Source organism: Xenopus tropicalis, chromosome 8 (genome assembly GCF_000004195.4).
Source record: "Xenopus tropicalis strain Nigerian chromosome 8, UCB_Xtro_10.0, whole genome shotgun sequence".
NCBI lineage: Eukaryota > Metazoa > Chordata > Amphibia > Anura > Pipidae > Xenopus > Xenopus tropicalis.
This window is the reverse complement of record NC_030684.2, coordinates 106,119,915-106,137,151: the sequence shown is the minus strand read 5'-3', so window position 1 is coordinate 106,137,151 and position 17,237 is coordinate 106,119,915. Positions and strand designations below refer to the sequence as shown.

Here is a 17,237-nt window from a genome sequence, read left to right as displayed (position 1 = left end):
CAGAGCTGTCAACTCCCCCTATTTGTTCAGGAGTTACCCAGTTTTGGTGGCTCTCCCCTGGTCTCCCATCCCCCAGCAGTCGAAGTCTCACAAAGTCCTGTGGTGAATTCTGGGCGCACACGGGCAGTACACATTCTGGGACATTATTTGATGCATTTGTGCATGTGTAGGTAGAATTTTTCAGCTTCAGCTGCAATTTTGTGCTTGGGTGTGACATCTCTTCTGGAAGCGTGCATGACGTAAGTGATGTCACATACTTGTATTGCAAAAAAAAAATAAAAATTGGCATTCCCCTTAGGTAGCAATGTTGTTAGGTTGACAGCTCTGCCTAAGGGAGTGCCTGCATATTCCATTTTATGGCTGTTTTTAGAACATCACTGTCTATAGAATACTAAGAGGAACTTAAAGGTGAACTACCCCATATCAACTATTTTTATATGGTATTTGATAGCAACTTGTAGACTTTGGAAGCATTTTTAAGACACATGAGGGCTGATTCACTAAAAAAGTGCGTGAATTTTTATCGAATGCTTTTTTGCGTTAAAATAGATTTTTAGATAGATAGAAAATTAACGCACAATTTACTACAGTATTTCCACGTGTGTTAATTTGCACACATGTATTAATTTTAACGCATGCGTTAATTTGCGCACCGAAATAACACTAACACATGATTCACAAACACTTAGACGCTCTAAATATCACATTAGTCTATGCGAAAATTAACACCTACTTGGGGCAGGCGGTAATTATAGAAAAGTACAGTTATTGAGCTTTTGGCAACACAATATGGACTTTGCAGTGTGATTTATTCAAGTCTGTGTTGGCCCTAGAGTGATGCAGCCTCCAGTTTGCAGGGAAATGGTCATTTCCAGAACAGTATTTTTCTGCAAGTATTGGCATGTATGGCTAACATGGCGTGTGTTTATTCGCACGACTATTTATATGCGGCTACTATTTATATGCGGCTACTATTTATATGTGGCTACTATTTATATGCAGCTACTATTTATATGCGGCGACTATTTTTACGTGGCGACTATTTATACGCGGCGACTATTTATACGCGGCGACTATTTATACGTGGCGACTATTTAGACGCGGGTCGTGGATTAGCGCATGTACTGTCAAATACCGCACGAAAATAGCCTTCGCGACTAAAATAACGCATGCAGTATTGTGGGTAAATTAACGCAAGTATGCTTTTAGTGAATCGCGTGTTAAGTCACGAAAAATAAGACGCGCTAAAAATCTTACCGCATGCTATAAATAGCGCACGTTTTAACGCACTTTAGTGAATCGGCCCTATGGTCTGAAAGCTATAGAGAATAATTTGTAAATTGCATTGAAGTGCAAAAATAGCATGCTTGGTTGCACAAAGACCCCTGGTCAGTGGATGGTTTAAAGTTTAGAGCATCTATGTGCCTCTGTGGGCTGCAACTTATTCATATCAATAGGTGCAAGTGGAACACTGGTGGTGCAGCCATTTAATGTATAGCATTTTGCTCCCATCTTTGCGCTAGGGCCCTAATGCTCACATTTTGCCCAGAGTATCAACTCATACAACATTTGTTGTATGAGTTGATACTCTGGGCAAAATGTGAGCATTAGGGCCCTGTTTGCATGCCAATTTCCTATTCATATATTATACATAATACATTTCTATAAACCAGTTTGATGAAATAATTTGGTATAAATAGAACTATATCCTAAATCCTCTAATCTGAGTAGATATGTACTATATCCTGGTGTATTGTGGGTGTGTGGTGCGCCATCTTCAGTGAGGTTTTCTAATGTGCCAATGTGCCTATTGATCAGCACCAGCAGGCACATAAAAGCCTTTGAAAGCAGATGAATATATAAAGTTTTTTTTAATTGTCATAAATCTTGTGTCAGTGTTCCACAGAATGTGGGGAAGGCATTCAGAAACGCACTGTATCGTGCACAACAGACTCTGGGGCTGTCGTACAGGATATTGCCTGCCTTATGCAGATGAAGCCACCAGATACCCAATTATGTTACGGGGAAAACTGCGTTCAAGAAATCGGCTGGCACATTGGAGAGTGGGGGCTGGTAAGTCTCTATGGTACAGTCATGGTACTCAAACAAATTCAAATTATTAAGATCCATGCAAAAGTGATATATTAAACATTCTTTCTGTAAACTATACAAAAAGTATATATATTGTCTAATGAGTTTATTTGTATGGGATCTATATGTTTACAAAAGGAGCCCATAACCCCCTTCCCCAAGAGCATCCTTTCTTTAAAGCTCCTGCTACCCATGTTTAAATACCTGCTTCCTTTCTTTAGACAGCCTGTCACTCATCACCGGATATAACATCTAGTCATGAGCGAAACTGGCACATTTCACTTTGCTGAAACCACGGAAATATTTGCAAAACCATGAAATTTTGTCCCAAATTATTGGGTCAATGGAATGGCAAAACTAAATTGCCATTAAGGCATTTTTAGCTCTGCAATAGTATATTCAATGTAGACAAGCTTTTCATGATGCTACAACTATACTTTGTAGTAAAAAAGCTCCCAAGAGGACATGAACATGAGGACAGCTTCTCAGAGCATAGATATTGGGACTGTTGCCTTAGGCAGTAGCCCTATCTCCCTCTCTGCGCTAACAACTTTAGCGTTGGAGTGTATGTATGTATGTATAACTTTATTTATAAAGCACCACAAGGGTACGCAGCGCTGTACAATCTTGCAATATACAGAATTACACACAGGGAGGACAAGTGTTATAATAAATATATATAAATGCACAGGGAATAAGTGTGGTATGAGACACAGTAGGAGGGAGGTCCCTGCCCCGTAGAGCTTACAATCTAAATGCTTTCAGAAGAGCCGAATTTCCGCTTAAAATAAGGGAAATTTGGCTCTTAACGTTACTAGGTGGCTTTTTGCCTTGATAACTGCCCACTCCTGTTACCTAAGGCAAGGTTCTCAACAGGAGCGGCCATGCTCCTTAGATAGACATGGGGAGAGCTGGACAGGGTACACTCCCATTGTTATATATGAAAAGCAAGTTGTGGATAATATTGTGATCTGCGTTTTTTTCTGGCGAAACAGAACGCATGGCACATATGTCCAAACTTTTTTGGACAGTACTGGGTAAAAATATTTGCTAATCCATAATTATATCAGTAGGATTTGAATAACTTGGAAACTGAGATGAGTACAACAATTGCCACAATTTCAGTGAATTCCATAGCTCTAAATGATACATACCTTCCCTGTTATGTACTTCATACTGTACCAAGAATCATAATTTCTCCTTTTATGGTTCACTAGTGTTCAAAGAGCTGCAACAATGGCATCAGGAAGCGCCAGGTGATCTGTGCCGACAACGATCGTAACTTCTATGAGCCTGAGACTTGTGAAGTGCATGAACCAGAGAAGCCTTCTGTGATTGAGAGCTGTAACATGCAGCCCTGCTACCTGCAACAGCGTAAGGTTTTTACTCACTATTTAAGGCTTGAATGCTGTTATGGTGTCCAGTAGCTCAGCCAAGGCCTTGCATGCCTATTATACAATAGAGGCACCACAGGGCACAACCACTTTACAGAGGACAAACTCTCAGTGAAGCAGATAACACAGCCTATGATCAAGTGCTTACTAGCATGAAATGGGTTAGGCTTTTCTATGGACATGTACTATAGCTAATAAAGAGAGATTAATTATAATAACTTGTCAACATTGGATTTATTGTGTGACTGCCCTTCTTCATGTACATTTGGCACCCTCCAGTGATTGAGGTTTCCTTCTCATTTAATTTGTATGTGACTCATAAAAAACATTTTTCTGACTACATTAAGGTTTTAGATTTTATTATTTCATGTAACTGAACAATTTCATGTAAAATATTGCTCCTGCCAAATAGGATTCTATTTCCTGATCTTGGTGCCACTAACCTGCAATTTATTTTGCAGAGGTTGCCAGCATGCAAGATACATGGGGCTATGATAATTCAGATCAGTTTTCACTGACCCGATATAATCAGCAAGGTTCCACACAGAGTAAGTAACATTTCCTTTATGTATTGTACAATATTTGACAATGAACAATGTACAATAAATGTAAAAACAGTGCCACCTGATGGTCTGTTTCCGACCAGCCTCATTCCTTCACCTGACAATTTCCTGGACTATGTTACAGTACATATTCCCCTTAATATCTTCAAATCTTAAAAAATAATTAATGTAAATTACAAAAGTGCTTAGAATAGCACTCTCACCTATATTCACCTACATTGATTTTTTAAAGGTTTATTTATCCTTTGAGGGTTCTGTAGCCATCTTTATATGACACCATCACTTTATTATAATATGGTGTGAGAACATGTGCCAGGTAACTGGCATACTACACAGAGAAAGCTTCTCAGCATTACCTTAAATCGGTGTCCTGAAGCTGTGACTCTCAGCACCATGTGAATGTCTGAACATAGAGGTGCAACTTCTTAGGGCAGTGGCACACAGGGAGATTAGTCGCCGTAGTAAATCTTTGCTACCGCGGGCGACTAATCCCCCCAAAATGCCATCCCACCAGCAAGAATGAAAATTGCCAGTTGCTTTTCTAAAGTCGCCTGAATTTGCCTATCAAACTTTGTTTGAGGTGGATTTAGAAGAAGATTACAGGCAAATCTAGGAGGAAGCTTTGCTAATTCTAGGATACTTGCATGACACACCACCTTGTTGTCCTAGGTCTAAATACAGCATATGTATAACTACAAATATGCCATATGTACATGAAGGCCTAATCCTTATTACTATTGCTATTGTTCCTCGTGCTTATTTGTTTTGCTCCAGACCACAGACCCGTCAATCGAAATAACCGAAATGAAGACAACTCTATTCCCAATTACCCCAGAGACTGCCGGCAGAACAGGTAGGCATGTATGGCAAGGAGCAATTGTAGAAGAGAGCAGTAATGTCATGCTTTGACTCTGAGCTCAATATGTCTGTTGTACAATGTTGGACCCAGAAGTGAACTCGGGGGTATTTTCTCTTTCCAGATTTGGTTGTTGCCCTGATGGTGTAACAGAAGCTCAGGGCTATAACCATGAGGGATGCCCCCAGAATCATGCGGATGCAAATGTTGGAAGGAACGAGAGAGCTGATCCTTCTCCTGGAGTATGTAGCCTTTTATATTGAAACTTTCATATTTTAGGACATACAAATGCCTCCTTCAATGATTTCTTTGAACACCAAACTGAATCGGAAAGCTAATTTACAATCAATAACATTTCATCTTCTCTGTGTGATACACTTGTTGTCTACAGTTCTTCAGAAGCCTATAACTTCTCCAGGGATTTCACTAATCCACAATAAAGGCTTTTACTTGCTAAAGAAAAATATAGTGACAATCTTATGCTTATTTTCACTTAAAGGGGTGGTTCACCTTTAAGTTAACTTTTGGTATGTTATAGAATGGCCAATTCGTCTTCATTATTTATTTTTTATATATTTCTTTTTAATTATTTGCCTTCTTCATCTGACTCTTGCCAGATTTCAAATGGGGGTCACTGACCCCAGCGCACTTCCTCAGAGATCTCCTTCCCTTAATCAACACAGTAAATATACCCATACACCCTCCCATAAAATTACTATACATATGGTTTCTGCTAATAAATTAATTGAATATGAATAAATTGATATTTAATAAACCTATCTGATGTGTCAACCCATTAATATAATACTGTTCAACATGCTTTATATTATTATAACATATTAAGTAAAAATATATTACAGCTATGTTAAACACATTTAGTTAAATGCATTGTTGCTCACTTGTTCCAAACATTTCCACTCTCAGAAGTAACAACTTATATCAAACATCAAATTCAGTCCTTGAGGTTGTCTGGTACATCATTTATAAATCCACTTACAGTGGCTTGCAAAAGTATTCGGCCCCCTTGAAATTTTCCACATTTTGTCACATTACAGCCACAAAAATGAATCAATTTTATTGGAATTCCACGTGAAAGACCAATACAAAGTGGTGTACACGTGAGAAGTGGAAGGAAAATCATACATGATTCCAAACATTTTTTACAAATAAATAACTGCAAAGTGGGGTGTGCGTAATTATTCAGCCCCCTTTGGTCTGAGTGCAGTCAGTTGCCCATAGACATTGCCTGATGAGTGCTAATGACTAAATAGAGTGCCCCTGTGTGTAATCTAATGTCAGTACAAATACAGCTGCTCTGTGACGGCCTCAGAGGTTGTCTAAGAGAATATTGGGAGCAATAACACCATGAAGTCCAAAGAACACACCAGACAGGTCAGGGATAAAGTTATTGAGAAATTTAAAGCAGGCTTAGGCTACAAAAAGATTTCCAAAGCCTTGAACATCCCACGGAGCACTGTTCAAGCGATCATTCAGAAATGGAAGGAGTATGGCACAACTGTAAACCTACCAAGACAAGGCCGTCCACCTAAACTCACAGGCCGAACAAGGAGAGCGCTGATCAGAAATGCAGCCAAGAGGCCCATGGTGACTCTGGATGAGCTGCAGAGATCTACAGCTCAGGTGGGGGAATCTGTCCATAGGACAACTATTAGTCGTGCACTGCACAAAGTTGGCCTTTATGGAAGAGTGGCAAGAAGAAAGCCATTGTTAACAGAAAACCATAAGAAGTCCCATTTGCAGTTTGCCACAAGCCATGTGGGGGACACAGCAAACATGTGGAAGAAGGTGCTCTGGTCAGATGAGACCAAAATGGAACTTTTTGGCCAAAATGCAAACGCTATGTGTGGTGGAAAACTAACACTGCACATCACTCTGAACACACCATCCCCACTGTCAAATATGGTGGTGGCAGCATCATGCTCTGGGGGTGCTTCTCTTCAGCAGGGACAGGGAAGCTGCTCAGAGTTGATGGGAAGATGGATGGAGCCAAATACAGGGCAATCTTGGAAGAAAACCTCTTGGAGTCTGCAAAAGACTTGAGACTGGGGCGGAGGTTCACCTTCCAGCAGGACAACGACCCTAAACATAAAGCCAGGGCAACAATGGAATGGTTTAAAACAAAACATATCCATGTGTTAGAATGGCCCAGTCAAAGTCCAGATCTAAATCCAATCGAGAATCTGTGGCAAGATCTGAAAACTGCTGTTCACAAACCCTGTCCATCTAATCTGACTGAGCTGGAGATGTTTTCAAAGAAGAATGGGCAAGGATTTCAGTCTGTAGATGTGCAAAGCTGGTAGAGACATACCCTAAAAGCCTGGCAGCTGTAATTGCAGCAAAAGGGGGTTCTACAAAGTATTGACTCAGGGGGCTGAATAATTACGCACACCCCACTTTGCAGTTATTTATTTGTAAAAAATGTTTGGAATCATGTATGATTTTCCTTCCACTTCTCACGTGTACACCACTTTGTATTGGTCTTTCACGTGGAATTCCAATAAAATTGATTCATTTTTGTGGCTGTAATGTGACAAAATGTGGAAAAGTTCAAGGGGGCCGAATACTTTTGCAAGCCACTGTATCTTCTGCACGTAAGTGCTTTGATGTAAATCACCTCCTCTAGGTCCTACAGCCCCCCTCTCTATTCCCTGTAATCTCACATGCTCCATATTACCACTACATTCCTTAAAGTGTCTCGAAAGTGATGTTGTCTCACTCCTTGATCATATCAAATTTAAATTAAACATCTTGTACAGTTAATTAAATTAACCACCGACTTTGTATTACAATTTATATAGCATCTTATTTCATACTATATATTGTAATGAACATCACTGGGCCCACATCATTTTTGCCCATAACATCACCCCTTTCTTTATTTTTATCTTAACAAGTAATCCGTTTTAGTACAGATCTAAACGTACCCAATAGCATCTTAGCTAGCATTTTTAGTAATTAGCACATTTATCTGTTTTAGATTCCATCTGAAGAATGCCGGGCTTCTCAGTTTGGATGTTGCTTTGACAACATAAATAAAGCCACTGGTCCTGTGGGTGAAGGGTGCAGAAGTAAACCAAGTTATCGTAAGTCCTTCTTCCTTTGTTAACATGGGTTAACTTGTTGTTTCATGTTTCTCCAACCACAAACTTCTTATACCTTTTCCATTTGTTAAAAAAGACTCTGAACCCGTCTGTGCTGCCTGCCATTGACTTTAATGGCAACCACCTGCCCTGACATCCAGCCCTGAAGTGCTGAATGGAAAGTGAAAGTAATTGACTGCCCCCCTCTATGCCTGAGGCATAGGGGCAGGGCGGCAATATATGATTGACAGCTCAGATTTCTAAGCCTGTTTATAACAGGTATAGATGTTTTTATTTAAAAACAAAAAAAAAATTGGGGTTTTGTGTTTAATTTGCAAAGATCTTTTATTATAATGCTTTTTATGTGTAGGTGACAGGTCCCCTTTAAAGTCAACAGTTCACCAAATAAAACCATATCAACACATATGCTATTAATATTATGCTATTAACTGTTAATGCCTTAAATGTTATGCTTTTTGGTGAATTGTTATAGCACAACCTGAAATATGCAACAATATCTTACACTATTTTTATTGACATGGGCAGTAATCCTCTCATAAATATGTAAAAGAGGCAAGGTCAGCCAAAAGCAGATGATAATGAAAAACTCCAGGCACAGTAGTGGCAAGAAAAATCCCATATGATTAAATGGTTGCATCATAGGTATTTCCCTTTACATAGAACAATTACAATGATACAGTGACCTTTACTAGGGAGAAATTATGGTTTGTTAATGGATATTAGAATTGTCCTAACACTAAAATTAACAGAGTTTCCTTGTTTTATGTGTTTTTCACAGCATATCCTACCATTTGTCTGCTACCAAGTGCTACAGGATCGTGCGCTGATTGGTCAACTCGTTGGTACTTTGTGCCTGAAGTTGGAAAATGTAATCGGTTTTGGTATGGCAACTGCCATGGGAACAAAAATAACTTTGCCACAGAGCAGGAGTGCATGAGTTCTTGCCAGCAGATACAGGGCAGGAACTCTGGTAATGTGGAGTATAGGTACCGCAAGGGAGGCATGAAATGGGACCGAATGACACACATCCATTCAGGGGCCCCAGGTGAGGACGTGCCAGTGGAAGAGAGAAGAGATCATAATCAAGGGATGGTCAAAACACTTGACCAAGATCTTGAAGGTCGTCATCTTGCTGGTCATAGCCATGGAGAGAGCAGCACTAGCCACATAAGAAATGGAGATATCACAGAAAGACATAAAACTAAAACAGACACAAACACCTCTCAGCATTCTTCAGTTTACAGGTACATTAATCTTTATATCCAAACTCCACTGACATGAGATATCCCATTACACTACTGTGAGACATTACATGCAGAAAGTCTAACGAAGTGTAATCCTAATTCCAGAGATGTAAATCTCTTTTAGATTGAAAATCTGCTCATTGTATTCTGAATTTCACTTTGGGAGTAAACTGTAACATTGTTAAGAGTGATGTTGAAGCCCTACATTTACCTTACTTTTTCCCTTTAATTAACATAATTGCATATATGAATTGTTTGAGAGCATCATTCAACAGTGAAACCCTAGTTAAAAAAAGAACATGGATTTTAAAAGGCAACATGCACATTCTCTTTCAGCATTATTCTGGACAAGGTCAAATTTTCATCCATGGAGACCATTAGAGGACAGACGGCTCACCTGCCCTGCCAAGTCAGTGATTACCCCTTTAGTAATATTGAATGGCAGAAAGATGGACAAGCTCTCTTGCCTTCCAGGTGAGCATTTCCCTTGACCCAACTTACACTATAGACTAGACCTGTTGCAGTTCTTTAATAACATAGTTACATAGTTTGTGTGTATAGCATGCTTTCTACAAAATCTACAAATTCTGTTGGAGGAGAGCTGTCACATCATCCCCCAATGCAGCCTATCAACAGAACAATGGGCAGGTAAAAAGATAACGCCTCCCTGACAACAGCATTTCTAAAAATGGTCCTGTGCCCCACCTAGTGGTAGATATGGGAATAGCACTCTGTAACACCCAAATCTGGTCACAACTCCTACTACATTGAGTAGGAAAAACAATAGGTTATGTGAAAACAGTTGAATTGTACAGTGCTGACTCCTTCTGAAACCATAGGATCAGCCACAACGTCCTGAGATGGCTGCCTCCACAAAAACAAGGGCATAGAAAGACCAACAGTAAACAAAACACTCACCAAATAGAAGTGATGGTCCGGGTGCACCAGCCCCCGACCCTCAGCATAGGGTGCTTAGAGCAAAAGACAGCAACCACTATGGGCACATAGGCACTCAGGAATTTCCACAGGGGTCACAAAGTTTAAAAGTAAAAATACTTTATTCAAAGTTACATTAAAACATCTCCATAAACCCTGAACGTTTCATGCCCTAGGGGCACCTGGCCATAGGCTGCCTACACACCAATATTACAGCTAAAAAATACATTTATTGTTTACAAAATAAAATTATAAATGGTAGAATGAATAATTTGCAATGTGTAATTAAGAATACAAACTACACTAACCCCAATTCACTTTGCTTCAAATTTCCTAGGACATCATGTTGAGCAGAAGTTTAAAAAGGGAAACTTGGTATCTTATGACACCATGTTAATAGTTTCTTAGCTAATCATTATGACCCATTCTACTGAGATTATATGTTGCTGAATATTATATATACAGTATGTGTACTTAGGTATACACTGGTGTCAGAATTGCATGTGAATTAAAAATCAGATTCCTTTAATTGAAAGGGATGTTTGGATACATTTGACCTTGTAGTGTACTTGTATAAATAGAAACCTTCTATCTTTGTGATTTTAAAGGAAAACTATACCTTTAGAATAAATTGTTAAGCAACAGATAGTTTTTATTATATTAAGTTGCCTATTAAAGAATCTTACCAAACTATAATATATATATATATATATATAATCAGTAAATATTGCCCTTTTACATCCTTTTCCTTGATCCACCATTTAGTGATGGGCTGTGTGCTCCCTCAGAGATCACCTGACAGGAAATAATGCAGCTTTAACTGTAACAGGAAGTAGTGTGGGAGCAAGAGGCAGAACTCTGTCTATTAATTTGGTGATGTGGCCTAGCATGCATGTGTCCCTGGTTTGTTTGTGTGCACCACAAGTATATGGTTTATTTGTATGAAGCAGGGCTTTACATTTAGGCTTTTGTTTTGAGATATATTGTTATACAGACCTACATTGTGGGGGTATAGTTTTCTTTAAAAGGGAAAAAACTGTAATTGCTTAAAATGAATAACCCCAGTGCTTGTCTTAATATCTTGAACACAGCAAATACATTTACAATCCAGATGGCTCTCTGGTCATCAATAGAGTGCACTCAGAAGATGCAGGGGAGTACAAGTGTTTGGCATCCAGTGGGAGCCGGAGAGAGAGTCATCGAGTGCGACTTCAAGTGAAAGGTAATCCTTGGCTACAGTGGGATGGGATCATTTGATACTAGTTAATCCTGGCACAGGCGGTCTTTACTTTCTGCATTTCAAAACATTTTCATAGAGTATATCCTTTGTATCCATTGTGAACTAGGGTTTATCTGCTGAACAACCTTCCCACAAATATATACGGCAGTATATAAAGTTTCTGTAGTAAAAGCTAATAATTTTGTAAAACTGATTACACTGCTAGGTGAGCTCTGATACCCTAGGATAGATGCACTGTAGATTTTATAGTGTTGATGTTTATTTTACATGATGGATATCTCCAGAATATGCAGTCGGCCATATTTACTGCAGGTCGACTATTTGCTGTTCCACTGAATGCAAAAGTCCTATATGCCTTTTAATGAAGATAATTGAGAAAGCAACTGCAAATTATGTTTTCTTAATTTACTTACCTATTTTAAAATTACTTAGGTTTAAAATACCTGTCCTTATACGTTTAATATGTATTGACAGATCTGGGGGCACAGGGAGCTCAAAGAGTCAATGCTTCTCAGGCAACCAAAGACACCAGAAATCAGCCCCTGCATTCAGACAGGAGGTAAGCCTGCTTGGCATTCTGTGATCTAATCCACTAATAAAGGGATAGTCTTGGCTGAACAGACCAAGCTTGGTGCCTAGGAATAACACCAGTTGTGCTGTAGGACCAGGGTTCTGAACTTTTTTTCACCCAAGCTCCACTCACTTGGTTAGGCCTAAGGTTTATCTACTTGAAAAATATCTACCATACTTGAGACATTACCTAAACTGGAGCAGTTGAATTGGGGAGCTCAACCCTCTGTTAGCATACCCATAAGGGTATCAGGTGCAAAATACTGGAAGAACCCCACACTGCATGGGGGTCAATATTCAACAGCAAAAATATCCAGTAGCACACTGAAATTGCAAGTCATGTAAAAAAAAGTGTTTTATTTGCCCAAGTACATACAGAAAACAAGAGCAAGGTTTTGGGCCCCTGCGATCCCAAGGGGCCTGAAACGTTGCTCTTGTTTTCTGTATGTACTTGGGCAAATAAAACACTTTTTTTTACACGGCTTGCAATTTTAGTGTGCTACAGTTTTTATTTGCTGTTACCTAAACTGGAGGCACCGCTATCAATTAATTTCTAAGAATATTACTGTTAATTACATTGCCTCCACACAAAAAAATGATAACTCAGTCATTTGGGTTTGTACTTTGTGTTTTCTGTGCTTGTATACCGGGGTACAAAGTTGTGCAGTGAGATAGTGTTATTACCTTTAGCTCACATATGACTGAATCTTTGACCACTAATTACTTTTACAGAATAGTGTCTGTTTTTAATTAATTTGCCTACGTTAAAGAGTTTGTTTTTGGGGGCACTTCCCTTCTCTTTGGGATTTCTTTCCTTATTTTAGTGATTGTGCAGTGCACTTGCCATCAGCTCTGGTGTGGGAAACCTTGCCAATTCTGCTGCATTCAGTGGAACTTTAGAATGTATATGCCCATGACTTGGGTCAGCAAGCCAAGCAACATGAAAGCATTATTGGTTTATAGTAATGATGAACTTCTTCTGAAAGTGCAGGCTTAGTACATATTTTGTATAAAAGCTAATATTGCATTTGCAATGGCAGTTAACCCATTTGTTACATTTGTTTCTTTTAGGGGATCAGCTAAAACTCCCTTGGTAATAGATGCAAGTCTTGGACACCGCACAAGGCTTCCTTGCCTTCTGGAGGTTCATTCCAGCACAAACGTTGAGTGGCAGAAAGATGGAAAACCACTGTCTTCTCCGAGGTAGGATAACCTCCACCTTAATGTCAGTGCATCAAATTGTAATGTTTGCCTAAAATTGAACTGGGTGCAAAGTCAAAGCTGCAAAATGAATTATCCTGTTAACAGGCACAGGAAGCAATCTGATGGCTCACTCACTATTAGCCGCATGAGTCCAGATGATGCTGGCATCTACACATGTACTGCAACAACCAGGGCTGGCCAAGTGGTGAAGTATATCCAGCTCAATATCAGAGGTCAGTAATAAGAAATACAGAAAGTCCAACAGTGTTTAATGTTCTGTTTAATAACCATGGCAAGAGTGGGACCACCCATAACTGTACTGTGCAGAGTAGAGAGGTTGGCATGGGCACAGATCTGCCTTAACAGCCCAGGCACCAGTATGCCAAGCTTATCTCTGGGGCTTAGGTTTTGTTGGAAAGGTGCACTGTTTAAACCAAAACAGCCTTTCTTCATTACATTCTTTAGAGCTTTAGTTAACTTGTAAGCAGATTGTAAACCATGGTCCATTTCACCTTTCATTGACGACATATAACGTAAAATATGTTTACTTAGTTTATTGGCAACTGTCTCTGTCTCAACTGGCAACTGTCTCAATTGGTTACTATGGGTGAAGATATACAAATATAGGGAAGCATTATTGTAATGGATTATCAAGTATTTCACTGTACAGCTGCCATTCTGATAACAAAAAATTCTCTTTGTAGGAGAACTGAAAATCACTGGCCCACCAACTAGTCTTACAGTGTCCGAGGGTGAAAAGGCAGAACTACGCTGCGTTGTTAGTGGTCAAAATGCAAATATACAATGGTCAAGGTAACATTTCTATTACACCTGACTGGTCCAGCACATTCAAACACCTGGGATGTGTAGTGGGGCTTATTTTTTTATGGAATCAAAATAAAGTTTGACAGTTAGTTTTGCAATGAAAGATTTTGCTTTGGGTTCATGTAATAAAATGTTTGCCCAAGTCTAGCAGCCAATCAGATGATTTCAAACAGCTCTCCAGTACATGCTAGCTTCTGATTGATTGCTTTGGGTTAATAGACCTGTAGCAAACTGTGTAATTTTATTCTATTATCCCTATACATTTATCTCTTTTAATTATTATTGTATATTAGAGAAGTACATTACAGTTTATTAAATGGCATTTATTAAATGGCCTCTTTAAATTCATGGATTTATATTAACTCTGATATTTTACCCATGTATGGTTCTTTTCAGAAATGGTCTACCTGTGCGATCAGATTGGCATCACACCCACGTGTCTGAGGATGGTACTTTGATCATTCGTAACACAAAGGCTGCAGATGAGGGCTCATATACATGCAACGCATACAACGGTGCCCACTCTGTTAGTGCCAGTGCTGATATCAGGGTGCATAAGAGCAGACCAACAGGTTGGTTTATTATCCATAATTACAATACTGCTCACAGCTTTAAAATGTGCTCTTTGTAAAAATATGCTTTGATAAAGTATTCTAAAGACACATGATGTGAAGGACTTCATCGGCAGAAAGATGATATCCAATATCCAAAATACTGCCTACAATATCCCTTTCCCCAGTTCTTAATTGCCTCCTGATTTTCTGAAGATTGCCCCTTTGGGCATGCTGGACAGCGAGCCCAGGTGAAGTCACACTCCCTGTCCCCACGGTTGTTACACCAGTAGTTCCTAGGTTATTAAACTAGGTTTCTGACAGATTTCTGACTGGATAAGCTTCAGTAAGTGGCCATTCAGTAACAGCTACATGCTCGTGCTTTTTGAACAATTTCATCTACGGCATTAGAGCCCAATACTACCCTTAGGAGTGCAGGTCCAGCAGTGTAAGAACATGAGTACTAAATATACAACTGTTATTTGTATTCTAGCATAGGTGGAAGGCCTTTGGGTTTCCAGTCTATTAGTGATCCAGTGGGTGCATTTTTCCCCACTGATGCCTAGATTTGCATTCGTGTATTAATACATGGCCAACTCACCAGCCACATTAATGGGAAAGCTATAATGAACTTGTTGCTTCAACAAATGGTGCCCCAGCATCAACTTACAATGCTGATTATAGCTCACTAATGCAAATAATATTTACAACTCCTGGGACTGCCGCCTATTATGCCAGCTGAATTAAAGTTACTGGCATGCATGCTGAGAAGTACTCTTTCTGTTCTGCACAAAGTATTTCTTTTGGGCTCTGGTCTCTTTTCTACCCAATTTGCATTTCCAGAACAACACTGTTCTCTTTGCTCAGCTACAGACATCACCATGCCAAAGCTCCCCCTACTTTCTAGGCATTTCCTAATAACTATGTACAACGTGGTAACTTACAGCAAGATGCTTTTTTAATACCAGGTATGGCTCTTTCTTTCCATACAGCAGTACTTGTCAGCTATATGTTTTTGTTTCCTCACAGCACCTCCATTAAAACTATTAGAAAGGCATGGAGAATGCATAGACCACCCAGACCTGGCCAACTGCGACCTCGTTGTCTATGCTAACCTCTGCTCAAATGAGTACTACAACAGCTTCTGTTGTGCCAGCTGCTCCAGGCACTGACCCCCACACAACTCAGCATGGCACCATGGTACAGACATTGCCTTAAACTTTCTACAAGGATCATAACCCAGCTGGAACATCCAAGAAACCTGTGCCTGGACATTGCTCAATGAAAGATCATTACTTGGTTTGGATCCTTACTGACTGGTTGTAGATATTAATTTTCAAATGCAGCGTTTAAAGCCAAAAGAAGCACAATATATAAAGAGTGTTTAATTGCTACATGTTTAAAATGTCTACAGATTAGTGTTTGGGGGAAATGTATATAGGAGTAAAAACAGAGACCAGCTCATCAATGCCCAGAGCAGAGAGAGGCAGCCTTTGCCACTGCATGTTAACAGCCATTGAACTTTAGAATACCATCTTGCAGGATAATGGGGGTTTGGACCCACAGAAATTGTGGCATTAAAGGATGCCTGTTATCAGTCTAAGGATAATAAATGTTTTGTTGGTCTACAACTCCCAGGAGCAGATCATGCTGAGTGCAACCATGTGTTTAATACCATGTGTTTAATTAACTGTTTTAGCCAGATACAGAAAGTCACCTCTCTTATGTTTTTGGGAGTCTTCTAGATTTATTTTACTGGCAAAGCAGAGGCATAATTGGGGTGTAATAGGTGCAAGGCTAAAAATCACCCCAAATGGCTGATGTCTCTGAAAATACATGGACCAGAGTGAAACAGGACATGATTAGTCCCTTAATGCAGGAGTGGAGGATACCTGAGACCATACATGTTATGGGTAAGACAAAGAGTCTATGTTTATATATTGGGCCATAAGTGTGGCGGTTAGTAGCACTGCTTGTTTGTTTTTAATTTCATTTGTAGAAATGCTGGAATCTAACACTTTGGGTACAAGTGTTGCTGGGATGAAGCACATAGATACTAGCCATTAATATATACACATATATTGTGCATATTGTACTATGCAAGAACAAGCTGGATTTCACTTCTGCATTCACCATGCAGTTCTATTTCAGTTAGTAGCTGTACAGAAATTATACAAATCTACTCACATTCCTGCTCTCATAAATGGATTTTTACATTGCAGTTAGGTGTTTTGGATACTTCTGGTAAAGACGGGGTTACAGAATTAAAGTGAATTTTAACAAACCTTTTTTTAATCTCTCTTTGTGACCCCTCAATATGGTATGCATAGACTGACCATTGCCCTGTTTGTAAATAAAGTGTGGGTGTATTAGCTATTACCCAGTGTGGTTCTTTAAAGGGATACCATCACCATACTAGGTGCTTTTTAAAGAATCTTTTAGATTACATTGGGTGTTACATGGTGTAGAAAGAACTACTTTAAGGCTAAGGCTTATGCCACATGTGGCCCTTACACATGGGCATTTATTTATTGTTTTTCTATTTGGCTGTTTGGATATGTGTTCTACCACATTGAAACTCCCCACTACATGGAGGTGAGACACAAAACTGCAAAGTCTCACATGTGTTTGGCAGTTCAGCA

At 39.4% G+C, this 17,237-nt stretch overlaps 1 protein-coding gene across 2 annotated transcripts in view; it reads left to right on the top strand.

Moving 5' to 3' along the window:
• The window catches only part of papln (papilin, proteoglycan-like sulfated glycoprotein), a 57,510-nt gene extending 40,536 nt beyond the window's left edge, over positions 1-16,974 (top strand). For both annotated transcript variants that reach the window (XM_004917234.4, XM_002941084.5), the window contains 15 exons: positions 1,897-2,073; positions 3,309-3,465; positions 3,947-4,033; positions 4,823-4,901; positions 5,029-5,146; positions 7,903-8,008; positions 8,805-9,270; positions 9,607-9,744; positions 11,298-11,428; positions 11,921-12,005; positions 13,088-13,219; positions 13,325-13,452; positions 13,924-14,032; positions 14,441-14,616; positions 15,625-16,974. In XM_004917234.4, coding sequence (XP_004917291.1) covers positions 1,897-2,073; positions 3,309-3,465; positions 3,947-4,033; positions 4,823-4,901; positions 5,029-5,146; positions 7,903-8,008; positions 8,805-9,270; positions 9,607-9,744; positions 11,298-11,428; positions 11,921-12,005; positions 13,088-13,219; positions 13,325-13,452; positions 13,924-14,032; positions 14,441-14,616; positions 15,625-15,767 — 2,232 coding nt within the window. In that variant the 3' untranslated portion in view covers positions 15,768-16,974. The remainder of the gene's footprint in view (positions 1-1,896; positions 2,074-3,308; positions 3,466-3,946; positions 4,034-4,822; positions 4,902-5,028; positions 5,147-7,902; positions 8,009-8,804; positions 9,271-9,606; positions 9,745-11,297; positions 11,429-11,920; positions 12,006-13,087; positions 13,220-13,324; positions 13,453-13,923; positions 14,033-14,440; positions 14,617-15,624) is intronic.
• Positions 16,975-17,237: the final 263 nt, after the last annotated feature.